This window comes from Dendrobates tinctorius, unplaced genomic scaffold, assembly GCF_039654945.1.
Source record: "Dendrobates tinctorius isolate UK_male_01 unplaced genomic scaffold, ASM3965494v1 ptg000163l, whole genome shotgun sequence".
Lineage (NCBI taxonomy): Eukaryota > Metazoa > Chordata > Amphibia > Anura > Dendrobatidae > Dendrobates > Dendrobates tinctorius.
In genome coordinates this window covers 6,796,277-6,811,791 of record NW_027361830.1, presented here as the reverse complement: position 1 = coordinate 6,811,791, position 15,515 = coordinate 6,796,277, and the positions used below count along the sequence as shown (strand labels likewise).

The following is a 15,515-nucleotide window of genomic DNA, read 5'->3' as shown; positions in this document are numbered from 1 at the left end:
AGAGGCTGAGGACTGGTCTTAGTGGAACGATCTTCTCAGGGAAGGAAGAGAAGGAGAAAGAGACGTAGATTGAAGACTACAGATTCCATAAGAGAGAGATAGAACAGATCGGAAGGAAGGAGAAGGAGAACAGAGAGGAGGAGTGGGTTGGATAGGAACCCTGCCTATGGGTTCTCAGCGCAAAGGCTGGGGCCCGGGCCCCAAGGTTGATTGGATCTTTATATCCGGCAACAGACACCGGAGGAGTAGTGAGCCGCTAACGCCTTACTCCCACCATAGACTTGGGACATAACAGCGAAACGGATAGTAAAGACTAGGAACATCTAGAGAGAGGCATTCCAGGGTAACTAAGTACTGGAGTGCTTCGCACCTAAAGGCGCATTTGAGGAGTCGTTCAGTGAAGGTACATATTGGCGGAGTGTGGAAGGGAGAATCCTATCCTGCCTGGAGGTTGGCTGGAGCCCTGACCTGGAGAACACAGTACGGAGGCAGGCAGTGGTGTGAACTGCAAACAGTGAGTAAAGCTTTGGAACCGCATACTCTGGTGTCCTCCACTTATTCCCGCATCGCTATACCTGGGTAACAACATCTACTCCTTCCTGTGCCTCTCCTCATCCATTGCACCTACACTGCCCTGGGACTACAGCTCCACCTGTGGGGAGCTATACCATCTCTGCAGCACCACACCATCAGTCCCAGAGGATCTGTATGTAGCGTTGGCTAACACCTCATTTGCCAAATACCACGGGTGGCGTCACGAACTATACCAATAAACTCTAACACCTTTAACACCACCGCCATTGATATTGGGCGCCCAGGGCTACGGACTGGGTTACCGCTGCAGTGACACATTCCCCTGACACCGGCCCGGTAGCGAGTACCCCACAGCCCTGGGAGGGCAACCCAATTTGGCGTCACGAACAGGATCACGAAGCCCGATGCCATCGGGTTCTGTGTGCCTTGGATTTGCAATTTTTGAAAATGTGCAGAAGACCAAATTTAATAGACTGTAAAATGGACAATAGAAATGGCTGCTGGCGCGGAGAAGAAGGGCGTGAAGAGATGGGAGGTTCTAAGAAAAGACCGCGAAGAGTCTTGGGCCGTCCCTGCCTAAATTACTATGTGACAGATGCATGGCCCACCCCCCGAGGGGTTCGTATACTGGCTTGGTATGGAGGCGCGGGAAGAAGATGCCGCCCCCGGAAGGAGGGGCAGAGAAAGCCAGTGGCGAGCAGAAGGGCGTAGCAAGGAGAAGAACGCCAGAACGCCATTTTGGAGAGCGAGGCCTGCGGAGCGCTGGGAAGTGCAAACCCCCGGCGTCATGGCTGAAGGCTCCAACCCGAACTCCGACATGAACCACCAGAAATTAGGAGCTGAAATAACTGAAGTAATAGTCACGCTAACCACCCGGCTCCGGCTGAGGCAGGAGGCCTTGGAAAGTTTGAGCCAGCAGCGCACCCAGGAGAGGCCTACACCTGCGGTACCCGTGACACCGGTACCCACCGCTGCTGCACCGGATCTTTTCCTGGCAGACCTCGCGGAGCTTGGAGCCGCTGCCATGCCATCGGCAGTGTGTATTATACCCTATTTGCCGCTGATACCGGAGGAGTTGTATGCAGCCGAGGGAGCCGAAGCAGAGGAAGAGGAACTCCTGCCCGGACCTGGTGCGGCTGCGCAGGTCTCACCGGCGACCCCTGCGGATCCGAAGCCGCCGGTAGATCTATCACCTTCCCCGGTGTCGTGCCGGGCTGCACCCGCTGCCACTACGCCTGCACCAGAGCCGAGATCGCACCGCCAGGAGGCACCAGGTATCTATCCCGGCCCTCCTAATGGGTTACCCTTTGAGCTCACATCGTCTGAGGCGGACCTGCGGCAACTGGAAATGGGGCAGTTGGAAGAGTCCGCTGGGGGCCCTAGTCAGACGGAGATGGGGAAGTGGAGAAGGGCTTTACTAAGAAGGATACGGCTGGAGCAGGCGCGCATTGGTCCAGCACCTTTATAGCTTGGAGGAATACCTGAGGATTGCGAATGACTATCTAGAATACGGTGATGGTTCCAGTACCAGAACCCCAGGAGGGGATCAGCACTAAAGAAGAATCTACAAAATTTCTCGTTACCGTGGAGGGTTCTTGTTTGCACCAGTTGTGCCTTTTTCTATTTTGCTATCATGTTTTTCCGGTAGCACCCTTGTTGCTTTGTTTTTGAAATAGAACTGTGGAGATCATGAACGCTGTATGATCCAAAAACTTTAATTGTAAATAGTTGCAACTCTTTAGGTGCCCCTTTCTTGGTTTTACATATGTAGCCTCTTTGTGAAGATAATAGTTACATAAAGACTCTTTGCGAAGATAAAGAATCATGTCTACCTCAAGGGACACTGCAAGAAATCCCGGCTGGGAGAAGTGTTCAGCACCTTCCAAGAATTTTGAATGTTTTATTGATAACGTATTTGATAATATTGCGTCTTATGAAAAGTAAATGTCTTTTATAGAGTATTTTGACACAGAGAATTAGTAAAATTTTGAGAGAGAATGTGAGAATTGAATAAAGATTGAAGAATTGCAAGTGACAGGTGACAGGCCAAGAGTAGATGGTCAGTGTCTTGCGTCCAGCAATAGCAGTAGTAGTAGAGAAAAAGAAAAAGAGAATAATTGATAGAGAATGTAATAAAGAGAATGTGTTGAGTATAGCACTTTGAGTTGAGAATTGCACTTAAGTAAACTTTGATACTAAGATAGGAAGTTAGCCTGTTTGTAACGTTTAAGAAATGTGTCTCCTATACTAGGAAGATTAGATAAGTATTGTTAAACAGCATTTAAAAATTTTTGTGTGTTCCTGTATTGTACCTTTTGCTGTCTTGCAGCCCGCGGATGTGCTGTGTTTAACGGGGGGTATGTGGCGCCCCTGAGGCTTCGGTCGCCACAGAGGTACTGCACCGTCTCCTAAGGTGTAGTGCCCTACCATCCAGGAAAGGTGGGAACTCCTGACCATGCTCCACACCTGCATTCCACACACAGGATAGTTCAGTGGGGCCACCTAACAGCTACAGGCTGGGGGTTAGCAGAGCACCCCTCGTGGAACCCTACTTCGTAACACGAGATGTGCTGGGAGGCAGGTGGAGTTAGATGATATAAAAGAGAGGGAAAGTGTAGGATTTCAGGTCAGTCTGGGGAGAGACCCAGAGAAGAGAGCAGGCTGACAGCAGGTCAGCCTGAGAGGAGCTCAGGGCGGAGGAAGGCAGTCAGACAGGAGAGGCTGAGGACTGGTCTTAGTGGAACGAGCTTCTCAGGGAAGGAAGAGAAGGAGAAAGAGATGTAGACTGAAGACTACAGATTCCATAAGAGAGAGGTAGAACAGATCAGAACGAAGGAGAGCAGAGAGGAGGAGTGGGTTGGATAGGAACCCTGCCTATAGGTTCTCAGTGCAAAGGCCAGGGCCCGGTCCCCGAGGTTGATTGGATCTTTATATCCGGCAACAGAAACCGGAGGAGTAGTGAGCCGCTAACGCCTTACTCCCACCATAGACTTGGGACACAACATCGAAACGGATAGAGAGCCGGGACTCAGGAGAGGAGTCCCCGAAGCAGGCTATAGCTGTCTGTCATACAAGTAAAGACTAGGAACATCTAGAGAGAGGCATTCCAGGGTAACTAAGTACTGGAGTGCTTTGCACCTAAAGGCGCATTTGAGGAGTCGTTCAGTGAAGGTACATATTGGCGGAGTGTGGAAGGGAGAATCCAATTCTGCCTGGAGGTTGGCTGGAGCCCTGACCTGGAGAACACAGTACGGAGGCAGGCAGTGGTGTGAACTGCAAACAGTGAGTAAAGCTTTGGAACCGCATACTCTGGTGTCCTCCACTTATTTCCGCATCGCTATACCTGGGTAACAACATCTACACCATCCTGTGCCTCTCCTCATCCATTGCACCTACACTGCCCTGGGACTACAGCTCCACCTGTGGGGAGCTATACCATCTCTGCTGCACCACACCATCAGTCCCAGAGGATCTGTACGCGGCGTTGGCTAACAACTCACTTGCCAAATGCCACGGGTGGCATCACGAACTATACCAATAAACTATAACACCTTTAACAACACCGCCATTGATATTGGGCACCCAGGGCCACGGACCGGGTCACCGCTGCTGTGACACATTCCCCTGACACCAGCCCGGTAGCGAGTACCCCACAGCCCTGGGAAGGCGACCCACATCCAGATGTGCAGTTGTTCCCTCTCTAACCCATAGTGGCCCTCCCTAAGAAATTCTTGGCAGAGAAAAACCTATTTAAGGTGTTTCAAAATAACTGTTGATTACTTTCTACCCGGCAACCTCAGTTGTCAGGGGTAGAGTCCCAGAGGGTGGGAATAATCATGTCCCTATTACGAGGGGCCCCACAGGCTTGAGCATTTTCCTTGTCCTCACAAGCCCCAGAATGGTCTTCTGTTCATGACTTCTTTGATGCCAAGATGCGACCATCCAGGCTGAGAAACACTGGTGAATGAGCTGCTGCAAGCATCATCTAGTTTACTGCTGGTCATTGAGGCTGCGTTCCCAGTGGGGCTGAATTGTGGTGACCTCGGTTAGATCCCTGCTAGCAGTGAAATTCTCCCAGTGAACTGCAGTGAACTTGCCTCTGCACTGTGAGACTTTTTTTCACTGTGTTAGCGGGGATCTCACTGAGGTCACTGCAGTTCAGTCCAGCCGAGAACGCAGCCTCAGTGCCCTGTGGTAACCTCGATCATGTTACTGCTAGTCACTGATGCTTGCAGAAGCTTGTTCCCCAGTGGTTCTCAACCTAGATGATCGTATCTTGGCACCGCCCTGATTGAAAACTATTTATCCCCCAGACATGGATCACGGCATGGGACAGAATGACGGACAGGTATGGTATATTGTTGTTTTTAATTTTTGTTTATTACAGAAGATTCAAAGAAATGGGTGTTAGGTGAGTATAACTGTGTTTGTTATTTTTAAATAAAAATGGAAATGTGTTTTATTTAATTTCAAATAAAATACTTTATTCTGTCTATTGTTTATTTACAATATAACTATAGGATTATTAATGGATAGGTGTATTATAGATGCCTCTCCATTACTAATCCATGGGCTTGATGTCAACTGACAATACAAAGGTTACATCAACTCCACAAATATGAACCCTACTTTCCACCACTACAGTGCAAGTGGGATGAGCCGGGCAAAGCGCCAGAATTGGCGTATATATTATATGTGCTTTTTCTGAGTGTCTGCAGGCTGCTATTTTTAGACTGGGGAGGGCAATGTCCATGGCACCTTACCAGCCTGAGAATACTAGCCCCCAGCTGTATGCTTTAGCAAGGCTGTTTGTCAAAAATGTGGGGGGCCCCACATAATTTAAAAAATTGTAGTGGTGACCCTTCTATTCTTGATAACCAGCCTTACCGAAGCTGACAGCTGAGGGTTGCAGCCCCCAGCTGTGAGCTTTGCTTGGCTGGTCATCAAAAATACAGGAGAACCCACATCATTTTTTTTAATTATTTATTTACAGTGCAGGCGGCAGCTGATGAATACTCCCAAAAGCCGCTTCTTCCCTCACTGTTATTAGTGGCAGCAGGCATCGGCTGATGGGAGGTAAACTTTATACCTCCGATCACCGCTGCTGCTCACGCTGTCTTTTGACATTGTGGGAACCGCAGCTGTCTGACCTTCGGTGATGATATTACTGCCGATCAGAAGCAGTGTTTGCTGCGCTGTCAGGCACATGCAAACACTATATGTTCGGGCCCCCCATTCAAGTGAATGGGGTCCGGGTACGGGTATGGTTCTGGTCCCCGAACCTGAACTTTTTCTAACTGTTCGGTCAGACCCGCACATCCAGTTGTCTGCCCATCTCGAATAAGGGGCTAATTGTAAAATAATAATATTGTATGAGGTCTATTGTTGGAAAAAAAAGGTAAACTTTTTTATAAATATTTAAAATAAAATATGAAAAAATAACAGGAAAATATTTGGCCACTAATAAAATGCTGTTTTATGTAAAAACTGAAGTAAAAAAAGGCCTGTAGATAATATGTATGATAAATAGCATTAAAAAGAATAAAAAATGCCAAAAATGTAAAAAAAATTCTGATCAAAAAGTCATTTAGAAAAATAATGGTATCACAGAAATTGTAATTTTCTCCAAAAAAGAGTGCTGCCCTTCATATTCAAATTTGAGTTTGAGACCCCTGATCTAATGCCCTTATTGTGCCACCATGGTCTGTTCCCACAGTGTTTCTTACACTGACATAATGATGGCAGATGGCATGGGATGTAATTGTAAGGGGGTCACAGAAACTGTTTAATGCTCTAAACCAGTCCCGGTTCTGAATGTCTTACTTTGTAAATAACGTTATGTACTTAATGGTGCTATATGTATATGATTTGTTCAGGGAAAGTATAGTAATTTAGTTAGCCCACTAGAGGGGGGCATTTTAACACACTTAGATTAAGACAGGTAACAGTTAACATAAGAGGAGCCAACTGTGGGTAAGTGGGTTCCCGGCATTTAAGGCAGTAGGGCCAGGGAGCGCAGACAGTTCAGCAGGGCCTTAGAGCCTGGGCAACGCAGTTGACCACATAACGTTCAAGCTAGGAGCCCAGTTGTCCAAAACTTGGGAACCGAAGGTCACAGCAGCAGAAAAATGCAGGACAGCACTAAGATGTGCCAGCTGCCCATGTGGGCAGATGCCCTTATGTCTGGGGAGAAACAAACAGGGAAACTCCTGAAGTTGGTTAAGCTGGACAGAAGGAATGCTGCGGTACCGGACGAGGCGGTACAAACCGGGAGTATTCTAGAAGATGTGAGGGAAAGCACAGAAATAGACAAAGATGTGTACTGTGATGTTGCTGTAACTGAGCTGGACATACTGAGAATGGATTTAAGTAAAATTGTTTTTTACAAATTGAAACCGGACTCGGTCTCTTTTTGTATGAAACCATCAGGAGTGAATGCACAACAGAACAGAGAGGACCCTGATGGTTCAGAAGGCGTTAAGGAAGGTGCGCTACAAAGGGGATATTGTATACATGTGACAGGAGACCAGGACGTGTTTGAAAAATCTTTGCCAGCCACGACTACGGCCCTGGCTCCCCTCACACAGTGATGTCACAGCATGTCATTATGCTTGCTTTCTCTGCAGCTGCAGGCCTCTAATAGGCTCTTAAATGTAGAGTAAGTGAAGAGTTGGGAGCCAGAGGCTCTTTGCTCTGCAGTAGATTCAATAGGAGTTGCATCCAAATACGCACCTCTAGTTGAAAATAACACTGACCCTGACAGGCCCCCCTCCTCAGACATGGACATGGTCACACTCGTTATGACAGGGATCTTTATCCTTGCCCCTATCCTGTGATCAGGAAGATTACTTTGAAACTTGAGAATACCTTTTCAATGTTATCCTTGTTTTTATGTTCTATTTCTGCAGACAATGGGGAAAATGTGTTGGCTGAGGGATTGTTGAATGAAAATACTACTATGCTGCTATTGGGGGCTGCATACTACAAAGGATGCTGGTTATATAAATTCAATGAATCTGAAACAAAAGAAGGCGAGTTTCATGTAACCAAGGTATGAACATTATATTCATTTTTCTAAAGCTTTAATAGGTTTTCTATTTTATATTAAAATAAAGTTCATTTATTGTATGATTGAGAGCTACATAAATTTCTAATTGACTTTGTGTTTCAGTCCCTCATACTATTATTTTCTTACAGTGAGATAACAACTTTATTTTACATTCAGTGGCAAGGCACATATATAATTATGTATAGTATAGGCAATACGCCATGACCTTAAACCATCATCAGCTGCTGCTATCTGCACCCTTTCAAATAGTTTGCTTCATTGTCTGAAGTCATGACTGACAGAACATTGATTTTGCATTCTTTTAGGCTAGGGCTACTTGTCAACAATAATGGCATGGCATTGAAGATCAGGGTGTCAAAATACATCATTGCATCTTAAATTGTTAATACTGTCATATTGAAACTACGGACCCACCATGATAGTGTCAGATAGGGTTATGAACATTGTCGTAAACCATGGATTATGCAGGTCACAACCATATACTTTAAAGGGGTATTCTCATCTCCAACCCATCTCCAAGATCCTATACCAGTATTGAGTAGGTGTAATAACAATAATAGCATTAGATAGAAATACAAGTTTGTGACTCTGTTAGAGAAAAAGGTGCAAATTCTTCAGGAGAGAATAGCTGCACTGAAGCTCATCAAAGAACATGAGGATTTCCTTGACAGAGCAGAAGAATCTCTTCCAAATTTTGCAAGAGAAGAAATTTTCAGCGTTCTTGCAGAAGCTAATGACAGAGTTGAAGTAACTATTCAGAATGTTCAAAGAGAAGCACCTTTCAATGTACCTGCAGAAGAAGAGAAATGGAAGCATGTGACCCAAAGAAGCAGGAGGATGAAGAGGCAGTCGGCACCCATATCGCTGAAAAAACTCTACCAGGTTCTCATGCAGGACAACTATGAAGATATACATCAAAAAAGTGCTTGGCCGACAAAGAACACTCCAGAAAGAAATCAGAAACCTCTTGAAGGGAGAAAGAGACAGAACAGAAAGGAACAGAAGCCGCTATCTGCCAACTGGACATTGCCTCACGAGAAGTGTGTTGTCTTCCAGGTGCACAAATCAAAGAGGGGTCTGATAAGGTATCAATACTCTTCAGTGCTACAGACACCTTCCTAAGTCTACTAATACACTTTGGAACAAATAACACACCAAAAAAGGACAAGGAAACTATCTATAGAGACTTTGAAGATGTAGGTCAAAAAGTGAAGGAACTAGGAACGCAGGTCGTCTACTCATTTATCCTCCCAGTGGATCGACATAGACCAAGGATATAGAACAGAATTTTACAGGTGAACAACTGACCACGTTGATGGTACTGTGAGCAACATTTTTGGTTTCTTGACCATGGAATGAATTACCTGTATGATGTACTCTTTGCTAGAGATGGTTTGCATCTTACAAAAACAGGACAACACATATTTGCTAGATGCCTTGCTACTCTCATCAGGGGCGCTTTAAACTAGAGCATTATGGGGTGGGAAATATACGGCCAGTAAAAAATCTGCAGCTAATAAATTCTTTTGAGAACACTGCTATTAGAAGTGGAAATAAAAAAACAAAAACAACAAATTCTGAATGAAAATAGAGGAGCAAGAGAAACCAACTACAAACTAAAATTTGAGCGCTCATCATGTATAGCAGTGGATACCGCATAGCTCTGCCTTGCGCTGTTTATGCAGTTATTCTTCAATCCAGTTGTAGACCGAAATGCCACTTTATTGTCTGGAAATTAGCAAATTTAATCTCTACTGATCACATTCGAGTGCCAAGTTTTCATATATTTAAAGCAACTCAATGGCATCAGCAGTGTCATGGTACCTACCACAGTATAAAGTAACTGATTTTCGGCCACATTTGCCTGGGTAGACAATATTTGAACCCTGCAGGGAAGTAACAGACACAGACTGAAAGCACAAAAGAGATGGAACAAAAGATAGATCAGATTCATCTGGCAAGTATTTACACTTTTATAGAGATATGCTATTGCCTGCACTTAGCTTATTTTTTGTCAGATCCAGAAAAGCCCTTTGAGGATGATACCAGTAGGGGTCACTGTATTCCAGGTTGTTTTTCTGACTTTGCCATCTTCTAAAAGCTTTCTTTGTAAGCTATGTATTGCTGAGTCCTCATACTGTACATCTGTTGTGGCCAAACTGAGTGCTCATATGTATGGGGGAATTGTAATAGACAGCTGTCTGCCTGAATGAAAATTTTCTGACCTCTATGTGATATGAATGGAAATCTTTAGTCTAAATGGAGATTGCATGATCATTGATTGAAGCAGGAGCCCTTCCATGTCATAGGTGGCCTTGTAAATTACAACCATTTAGACGTGGTATGTACTTCAAGCGGGTCTGAATATCATATAATGAAAACACTAATGTAATCTAATGTACTCTGTATTATGTTTGCATGTAGTAAATAAAGTGTAATAATAATAATAATAATAATAATAATAATAATAATAATAATAATAATTGATAAGATTCATAAAAGAATCAGCAAATGTCACTTTTCTGATTTAGACTGAAACTAAACCAGTTCAAATGATGCAACTAGACGCCCGACTTGGCATTAGAACAGTGAATGAACAGAATCTGATGATCCTGGATATCCCATTTGCAGGCAAGCAAATGAGCATGCTCATTATAATGCCAAAAAGCATTGAAGATGACACTACTGGACTCGAAAAGGTAACAGTAATGTAGGATACATTATTATCACAGGAAATATAATAAAGTCCAAAAACAGATTAAGTTTTCAGTATAAACTATATTTGTAGTGAATGAGACTTCTCACCCTTAAAATTTTAAAAGTAAAATATATTTAGTAGATATCTGATGATTGCATGTATAATGGCAATAGATGAATCAATAGTTCATTTCAAAAATTCCACTTCATCTTTTATATCCTCACATATCCTTAACCTACATGAATTATTCAAATATCTTCTATTCATTTTTCTGGCCTTTCCTTTTTTTATGGAAATTCAAAGGGTGGTACTTTTGAAATGATGCAAATTGCAAAGTTTCCTTCCTACTTTTCCAAGCTGAGTCTTACCCTTCCACCCCTCATTCAACCAATCCCTATCCCACTCCCATTTTTTATATACCGGGTGAGTCATAAAGGACGGACGTTTTTAAACTAATCATAAAATTGTTAAATATTTATTAAATATAAATGTATTCACAGATTTGGTTACGTATACTGACAAATATTTGACAAATTCAAGTGTGGAAAACAACATCTGCCATGTGGTGGCCATTATCAGTGATGCATTTCCAAAGGCGTTCTTGGAAGTTGGCATCAACACGTTCCAACACAACTCTGTCGATTTGGGCAACTTCCACTTGAATAGCTTCCTTCAGTTCTTGTAATGATCGAGGCTTAAGCTTGTATACATGTGATTTGAGGTGACCCCATAAGTAATAATCGCACATGGACAGGTCTGGGGACCTAGGAGGCCAATTAATATCGCCAAACCTGGAAATGATGCGACCAGGGAAGAGAGGGCGAAGAACGTTCATTGTTGCTCCGGATGTGTGGGCCGTTGCCCCATCTTGTTGAAACCACACACTAGAGATGGGGATATGTTGCCGTCGTAACTCAGGAACAAAGAAGTTATTTATCATGGCGATATAACGTTGTGAGTTCACGGTAACAGTATTGCCATTATCGCCTTCGAAAAAGTACGGACCGATCACGCCATATTTGCCCATAGCGCACCACACCGTTACCTTAGGGCTGTGCAGCGGTCGTTCATGTAATTCTTTCGGATTTTCATAGGCCCAATAACGGCAGTTCTGCTGATTAACCATGCCATTGACATGGAAATGAGCTTCATCACTCATGAATAAAATAAGGTTGTCGTTTTGCTCAATAATTGCTTCCATCTCATGTGCGAACTTCAGTCGCGCTGCATAATCCCCGCGCTCCGTTGCACAATGGCCAATTTATAGGGGTGGAAATGCAGGTCTAAATGCAAAATACGCCATACTGTACGATTACTGAGGGCAAGTTCTAAAGAATGTTTCCGAGCAGATCGACTCGGACTACGCAGCATGGCTTGCCTGACGCGTTCCACATTTTCAGGGGTACGTGCCGTTCGTGGAGCCCCCGGTGGTCGTTTGTTCATTAGTGTACCTCGTGTACGGAGTGCTTCAACCCAACGTAGGATAGTGTTACGAGCGGGAACAGCTTGATTTCTGTGAATATTGAAATGACGCCCAAACTCACGCTGAACGGCTGTGATACACTCATTATTCTTGACAAAACTGTCGTACGCAAAAACGCGATGTTCTATCGTCCACGGCACCATAGCTTAAACTGAAACTAAAATAAAAACAATGCTTTCACCTCACAAACATAACCCCGCCTCCCGCACATCTCTACCTCCACCTGGTGGTGAGTTATAGCCACTTCAAATACATCCGTCCTTTATGACTCACCCGGTATATCTTCGCTCACACCTTATTGTCTGTCACACTCTGCATTTCTGTTATATCTAGCATACTTTCATGTTGTTCAGCCTCCTGTTTTCTTTCCTTCAGACCTCATTTTAGTTCCAAACTCATCCTGTAATGGCCTCTCATTTTGGAAGTAAAAAAATTATATATCACTTTTTTTGGGGTCCACAACTGATTTGCTAGCCATAAAATGATTAGACAATTGCAAAGGCCCTTTGAAAATGCTAAAGTAATGCAAACAAATTAAATTGTGCATGACTTGTTTGTATCACAAACAGACTTCCTATGACAGAGGAGCCTTGGTTTGCGTTTCTTTGCAGTGTTTCAACAATGAAAAATAAATAGTGGTATTAAAGGGCTTGTTCAGTACTTTAATATTGATGGCCAACAGTACTTAACCTCCAATTTTTCCCACTGTATACACCAAATGTAATCCATGTGGATGAATCTAGCCATATAAGGACAGCAGTGTATTCTCTACTTGTCAAAGCAACTGCAAACAGTAATTCAAAATATATTATTGGGCTTCTTATAGTAATTTCAATTGGATGCTTCCTCTTGCATATTTGTCATGTTATGATTAGTGATGAGCGAGTATACTCTGTTGCTCGGGTGATCTCCAAGTATTTTGGCGTGCTCGGAGATTTAGTGTTTGTCGACGCATCTGCATGATTTGCGGCTGCTAGACAGGTTGAATACATGTGGGGATTGCCTGTTTTTTAGGAATTCCACACATGTATTCAGGCCGTCCAGCAGCCACAAATCATGCCGCTGCATCGACAAACACTAAATCTCAGAGCACGCCAAAATACTCGGAGATCACTTGAGCTTGCTCGGGAAAACCTGAGCAACGAGTATACTCGCTCATCACTATTTATGATATCTTCATAGAAAACAATCATTTTTTAAATTGCCTTTATATATGACAAAGTCAGGTATGGACTGGGGCTGAAATTCAGCCCTGGCATTTGAAATCACACAGGCCCATGATGTCCCCGTCCCCAAGCACCAGATGGGATATATTACTAATATTACTCTGGATGGAGGAAAGCAAGATATACTACAAGACCAATATTTCTAATGACACCTGTGGCCTGCCAGAGTCAGCGACTTTGTGTTCCATCACAACCCTTAACTGTATGGGTGTCTTGAGAACACCGATTCTGTTAACAACATAAGAGACAAGGTAACCCACAACCAGAGAGGCACTTCTGGAAATTGCCAGAATTGCCAGATGGCCAGAAAGGCACTGGACAAATCAAATATGAGATAATATGGTAAAGAAGGAAGTTGGATTGGAAATTCACATTATTAAAGAAAATGTAAATGACACTTGGAGCTTAATAAACTAATTTGAAGGGTGAAATCGATTCAACAAAAGTAATTGCTTCACTACAGTCTTAGTTACAGCATTTCTAATTGTAAAGAATGATAAGAAGATAAATTACAAATTTTTTTATGCATGGCTCAGAATGTGATATATTGTGTTCTTTAATTTTAGTTGGAAAAGGAACTGACTTATGAGAATTACGTCAACTGGACTAACCCAAGCATGTTTGCCAACAGTAAAGTAAAGTTGAGTTTGCCTAAATTCAAGATATTAAGCAGTTTTAACTTAAAGGACAATCTGAAAAGCCTGGGCATGAACGATGCATTCAACGAAGAGGTGGCTGATTTTTCTGGATTGTCAGAGAAGAAGGGTTTATCTGTGTCAGAAGCAATTTATGAAGCTTGCATAGACATAGGAGAGGATGGCACTGAGGCAGCGGATGTGATACGAGAGAGAGTCCTAATGACTAAAACAGAATTTAATGTTAACCATCCTTTCCTGTTCACTATAAAACACAACAAAACACAGAGTAATCTCCTCTATGGCCGGTATACAGGTCCTACAGTTTTATCTTAAATAATACGATGATACAAGATTGTGCCTTTTAGTATTTTATTTTTCATTTACTAACCTGCAGGTCATATATTCATATATGCATGCATATAGATGTTTTGCTCACGTAACCATTGGTGCTGTTCTTTATTAAACGACAAGTACAGTAATAAGTTGAAAGTGCCTGTTTTTCTTTGCATCCGTCACTAAAAAATACATAGGTTCGGGGCTTAAATCTTTTTATCAATCAGTCGTAATTTTTGTCATTCAACCTGTTTGATCACAAGCAAAATACACTATTGAGAAATTATTATTACCTTCTTATGAGTGTTAAACCTAGAGGTTAAACTTACAATTTCTCAAACAAATATTTTTTTAGAAGAATGAGTATAGGATTTGTGTATTCAAATTCAAATTCCAAAGGCACATAATGCAAAAAATTTCGTATCTGAGTGGAACTATTATAATTCATGCCAATACTTTCATGCGTTTATAATAAATAATACGTTAATATATAATATACAGTATGCAAACTGTACATATTATAAGGATTTCACGCTCTTTAGCAGCTGTTAGTGTTCACATAGGCAATGCGGTGTGGTCCAAACTGGTCCAAACATGTGAAGCTTTATTACTTTCATAAATCTCGAGTGGTTACAACACAAAACAGCCTCTTGTGGGCACAAAGGTATAATAGAAAAAATTCACCAGCAGGCAACAAACAGCATGGTGGGCTCACCTGTTCAGATTATAGTCCTTGCTCTGCCCTCTGAATATAGGGCAAATATGTTTGCATTATGTGCTGGACTGAGAGACATTAATGTAAAGCATCCCCGCACAGGTCTACGTAAAGTGTGGAAAAGACTTGATGAATGCTATGGGACAGTAGAAGTCATAGAGAATGCTTTATATAAAAGAATTGATGATTTTTCCTAAGAGAGGACCTAAAGGTTATCAAAAGCTTAGAGAATTCAGTGATTTATTGATTGAGTTACAGGTTGCCCAGGAGGAAGGAGACTTGCCCGGATTGGCATTCTTTGTCACCGCTAAGGGTGTCACTCCGATAGTACAGAAACTTCCTTACAACCTAAAAGAAAAGTGGGTTACATGTGGTTCAAGGTATAAATAAAATCATAATGTATCATTCCCTCCTTTCATTGTATTTGTTGATTTTGTCACCCGGCAATCTAGGATTAGATATGACCCTAGTTTTGACTTTACTCTATTGTGTTCCACTGCCCCTGGTGTTAAACCCAGTAGGACACCCGTGGCAGTCCACAAAACTAACATTGTTTCCACAGGCCCTCCTCACAATGTGAATAAACCTCCTCCGGACGAGAGCAAGCCTCAGGATGTCAGTAAACATTGTCCTCTACACAAGAAACCACATCCTCTACTAAAATGCAGAGTCTTCAGGGAGAAGTCTTTAGAGGATCGCAAAGGCTTCCTCAAGGAGAACAACATCTGCTTCAAGTGTTGTGCCACAACCTCTCACTTCACCAGGAACTGTGAAGCTAGTGTGAAATGTGCAGAATGCAGCAGCATGGATCACAATATA

The 15,515-nt window shown here is 43.0% G+C and overlaps 1 protein-coding gene across 1 annotated transcript in view; it reads left to right on the top strand.

Annotated features, from left to right (window-relative positions):
- SERPINB5 (serpin family B member 5) overlaps positions 1-14,130 on the top strand; it is a 97,005-nt gene extending 82,875 nt beyond the window's left edge. Inside the window, exons 5-7 of the mRNA XM_073550165.1 lie at positions 7,443-7,585; positions 10,135-10,302; positions 13,577-14,130. Of these exons, the coding sequence (XP_073406266.1) occupies positions 7,443-7,585; positions 10,135-10,302; positions 13,577-13,981 (716 nt within the window). The 3' untranslated portion in view covers positions 13,982-14,130. The remainder of the gene's footprint in view (positions 1-7,442; positions 7,586-10,134; positions 10,303-13,576) is intronic.
- The last annotated feature ends 1,385 nt before the right edge of the window (positions 14,131-15,515 follow it).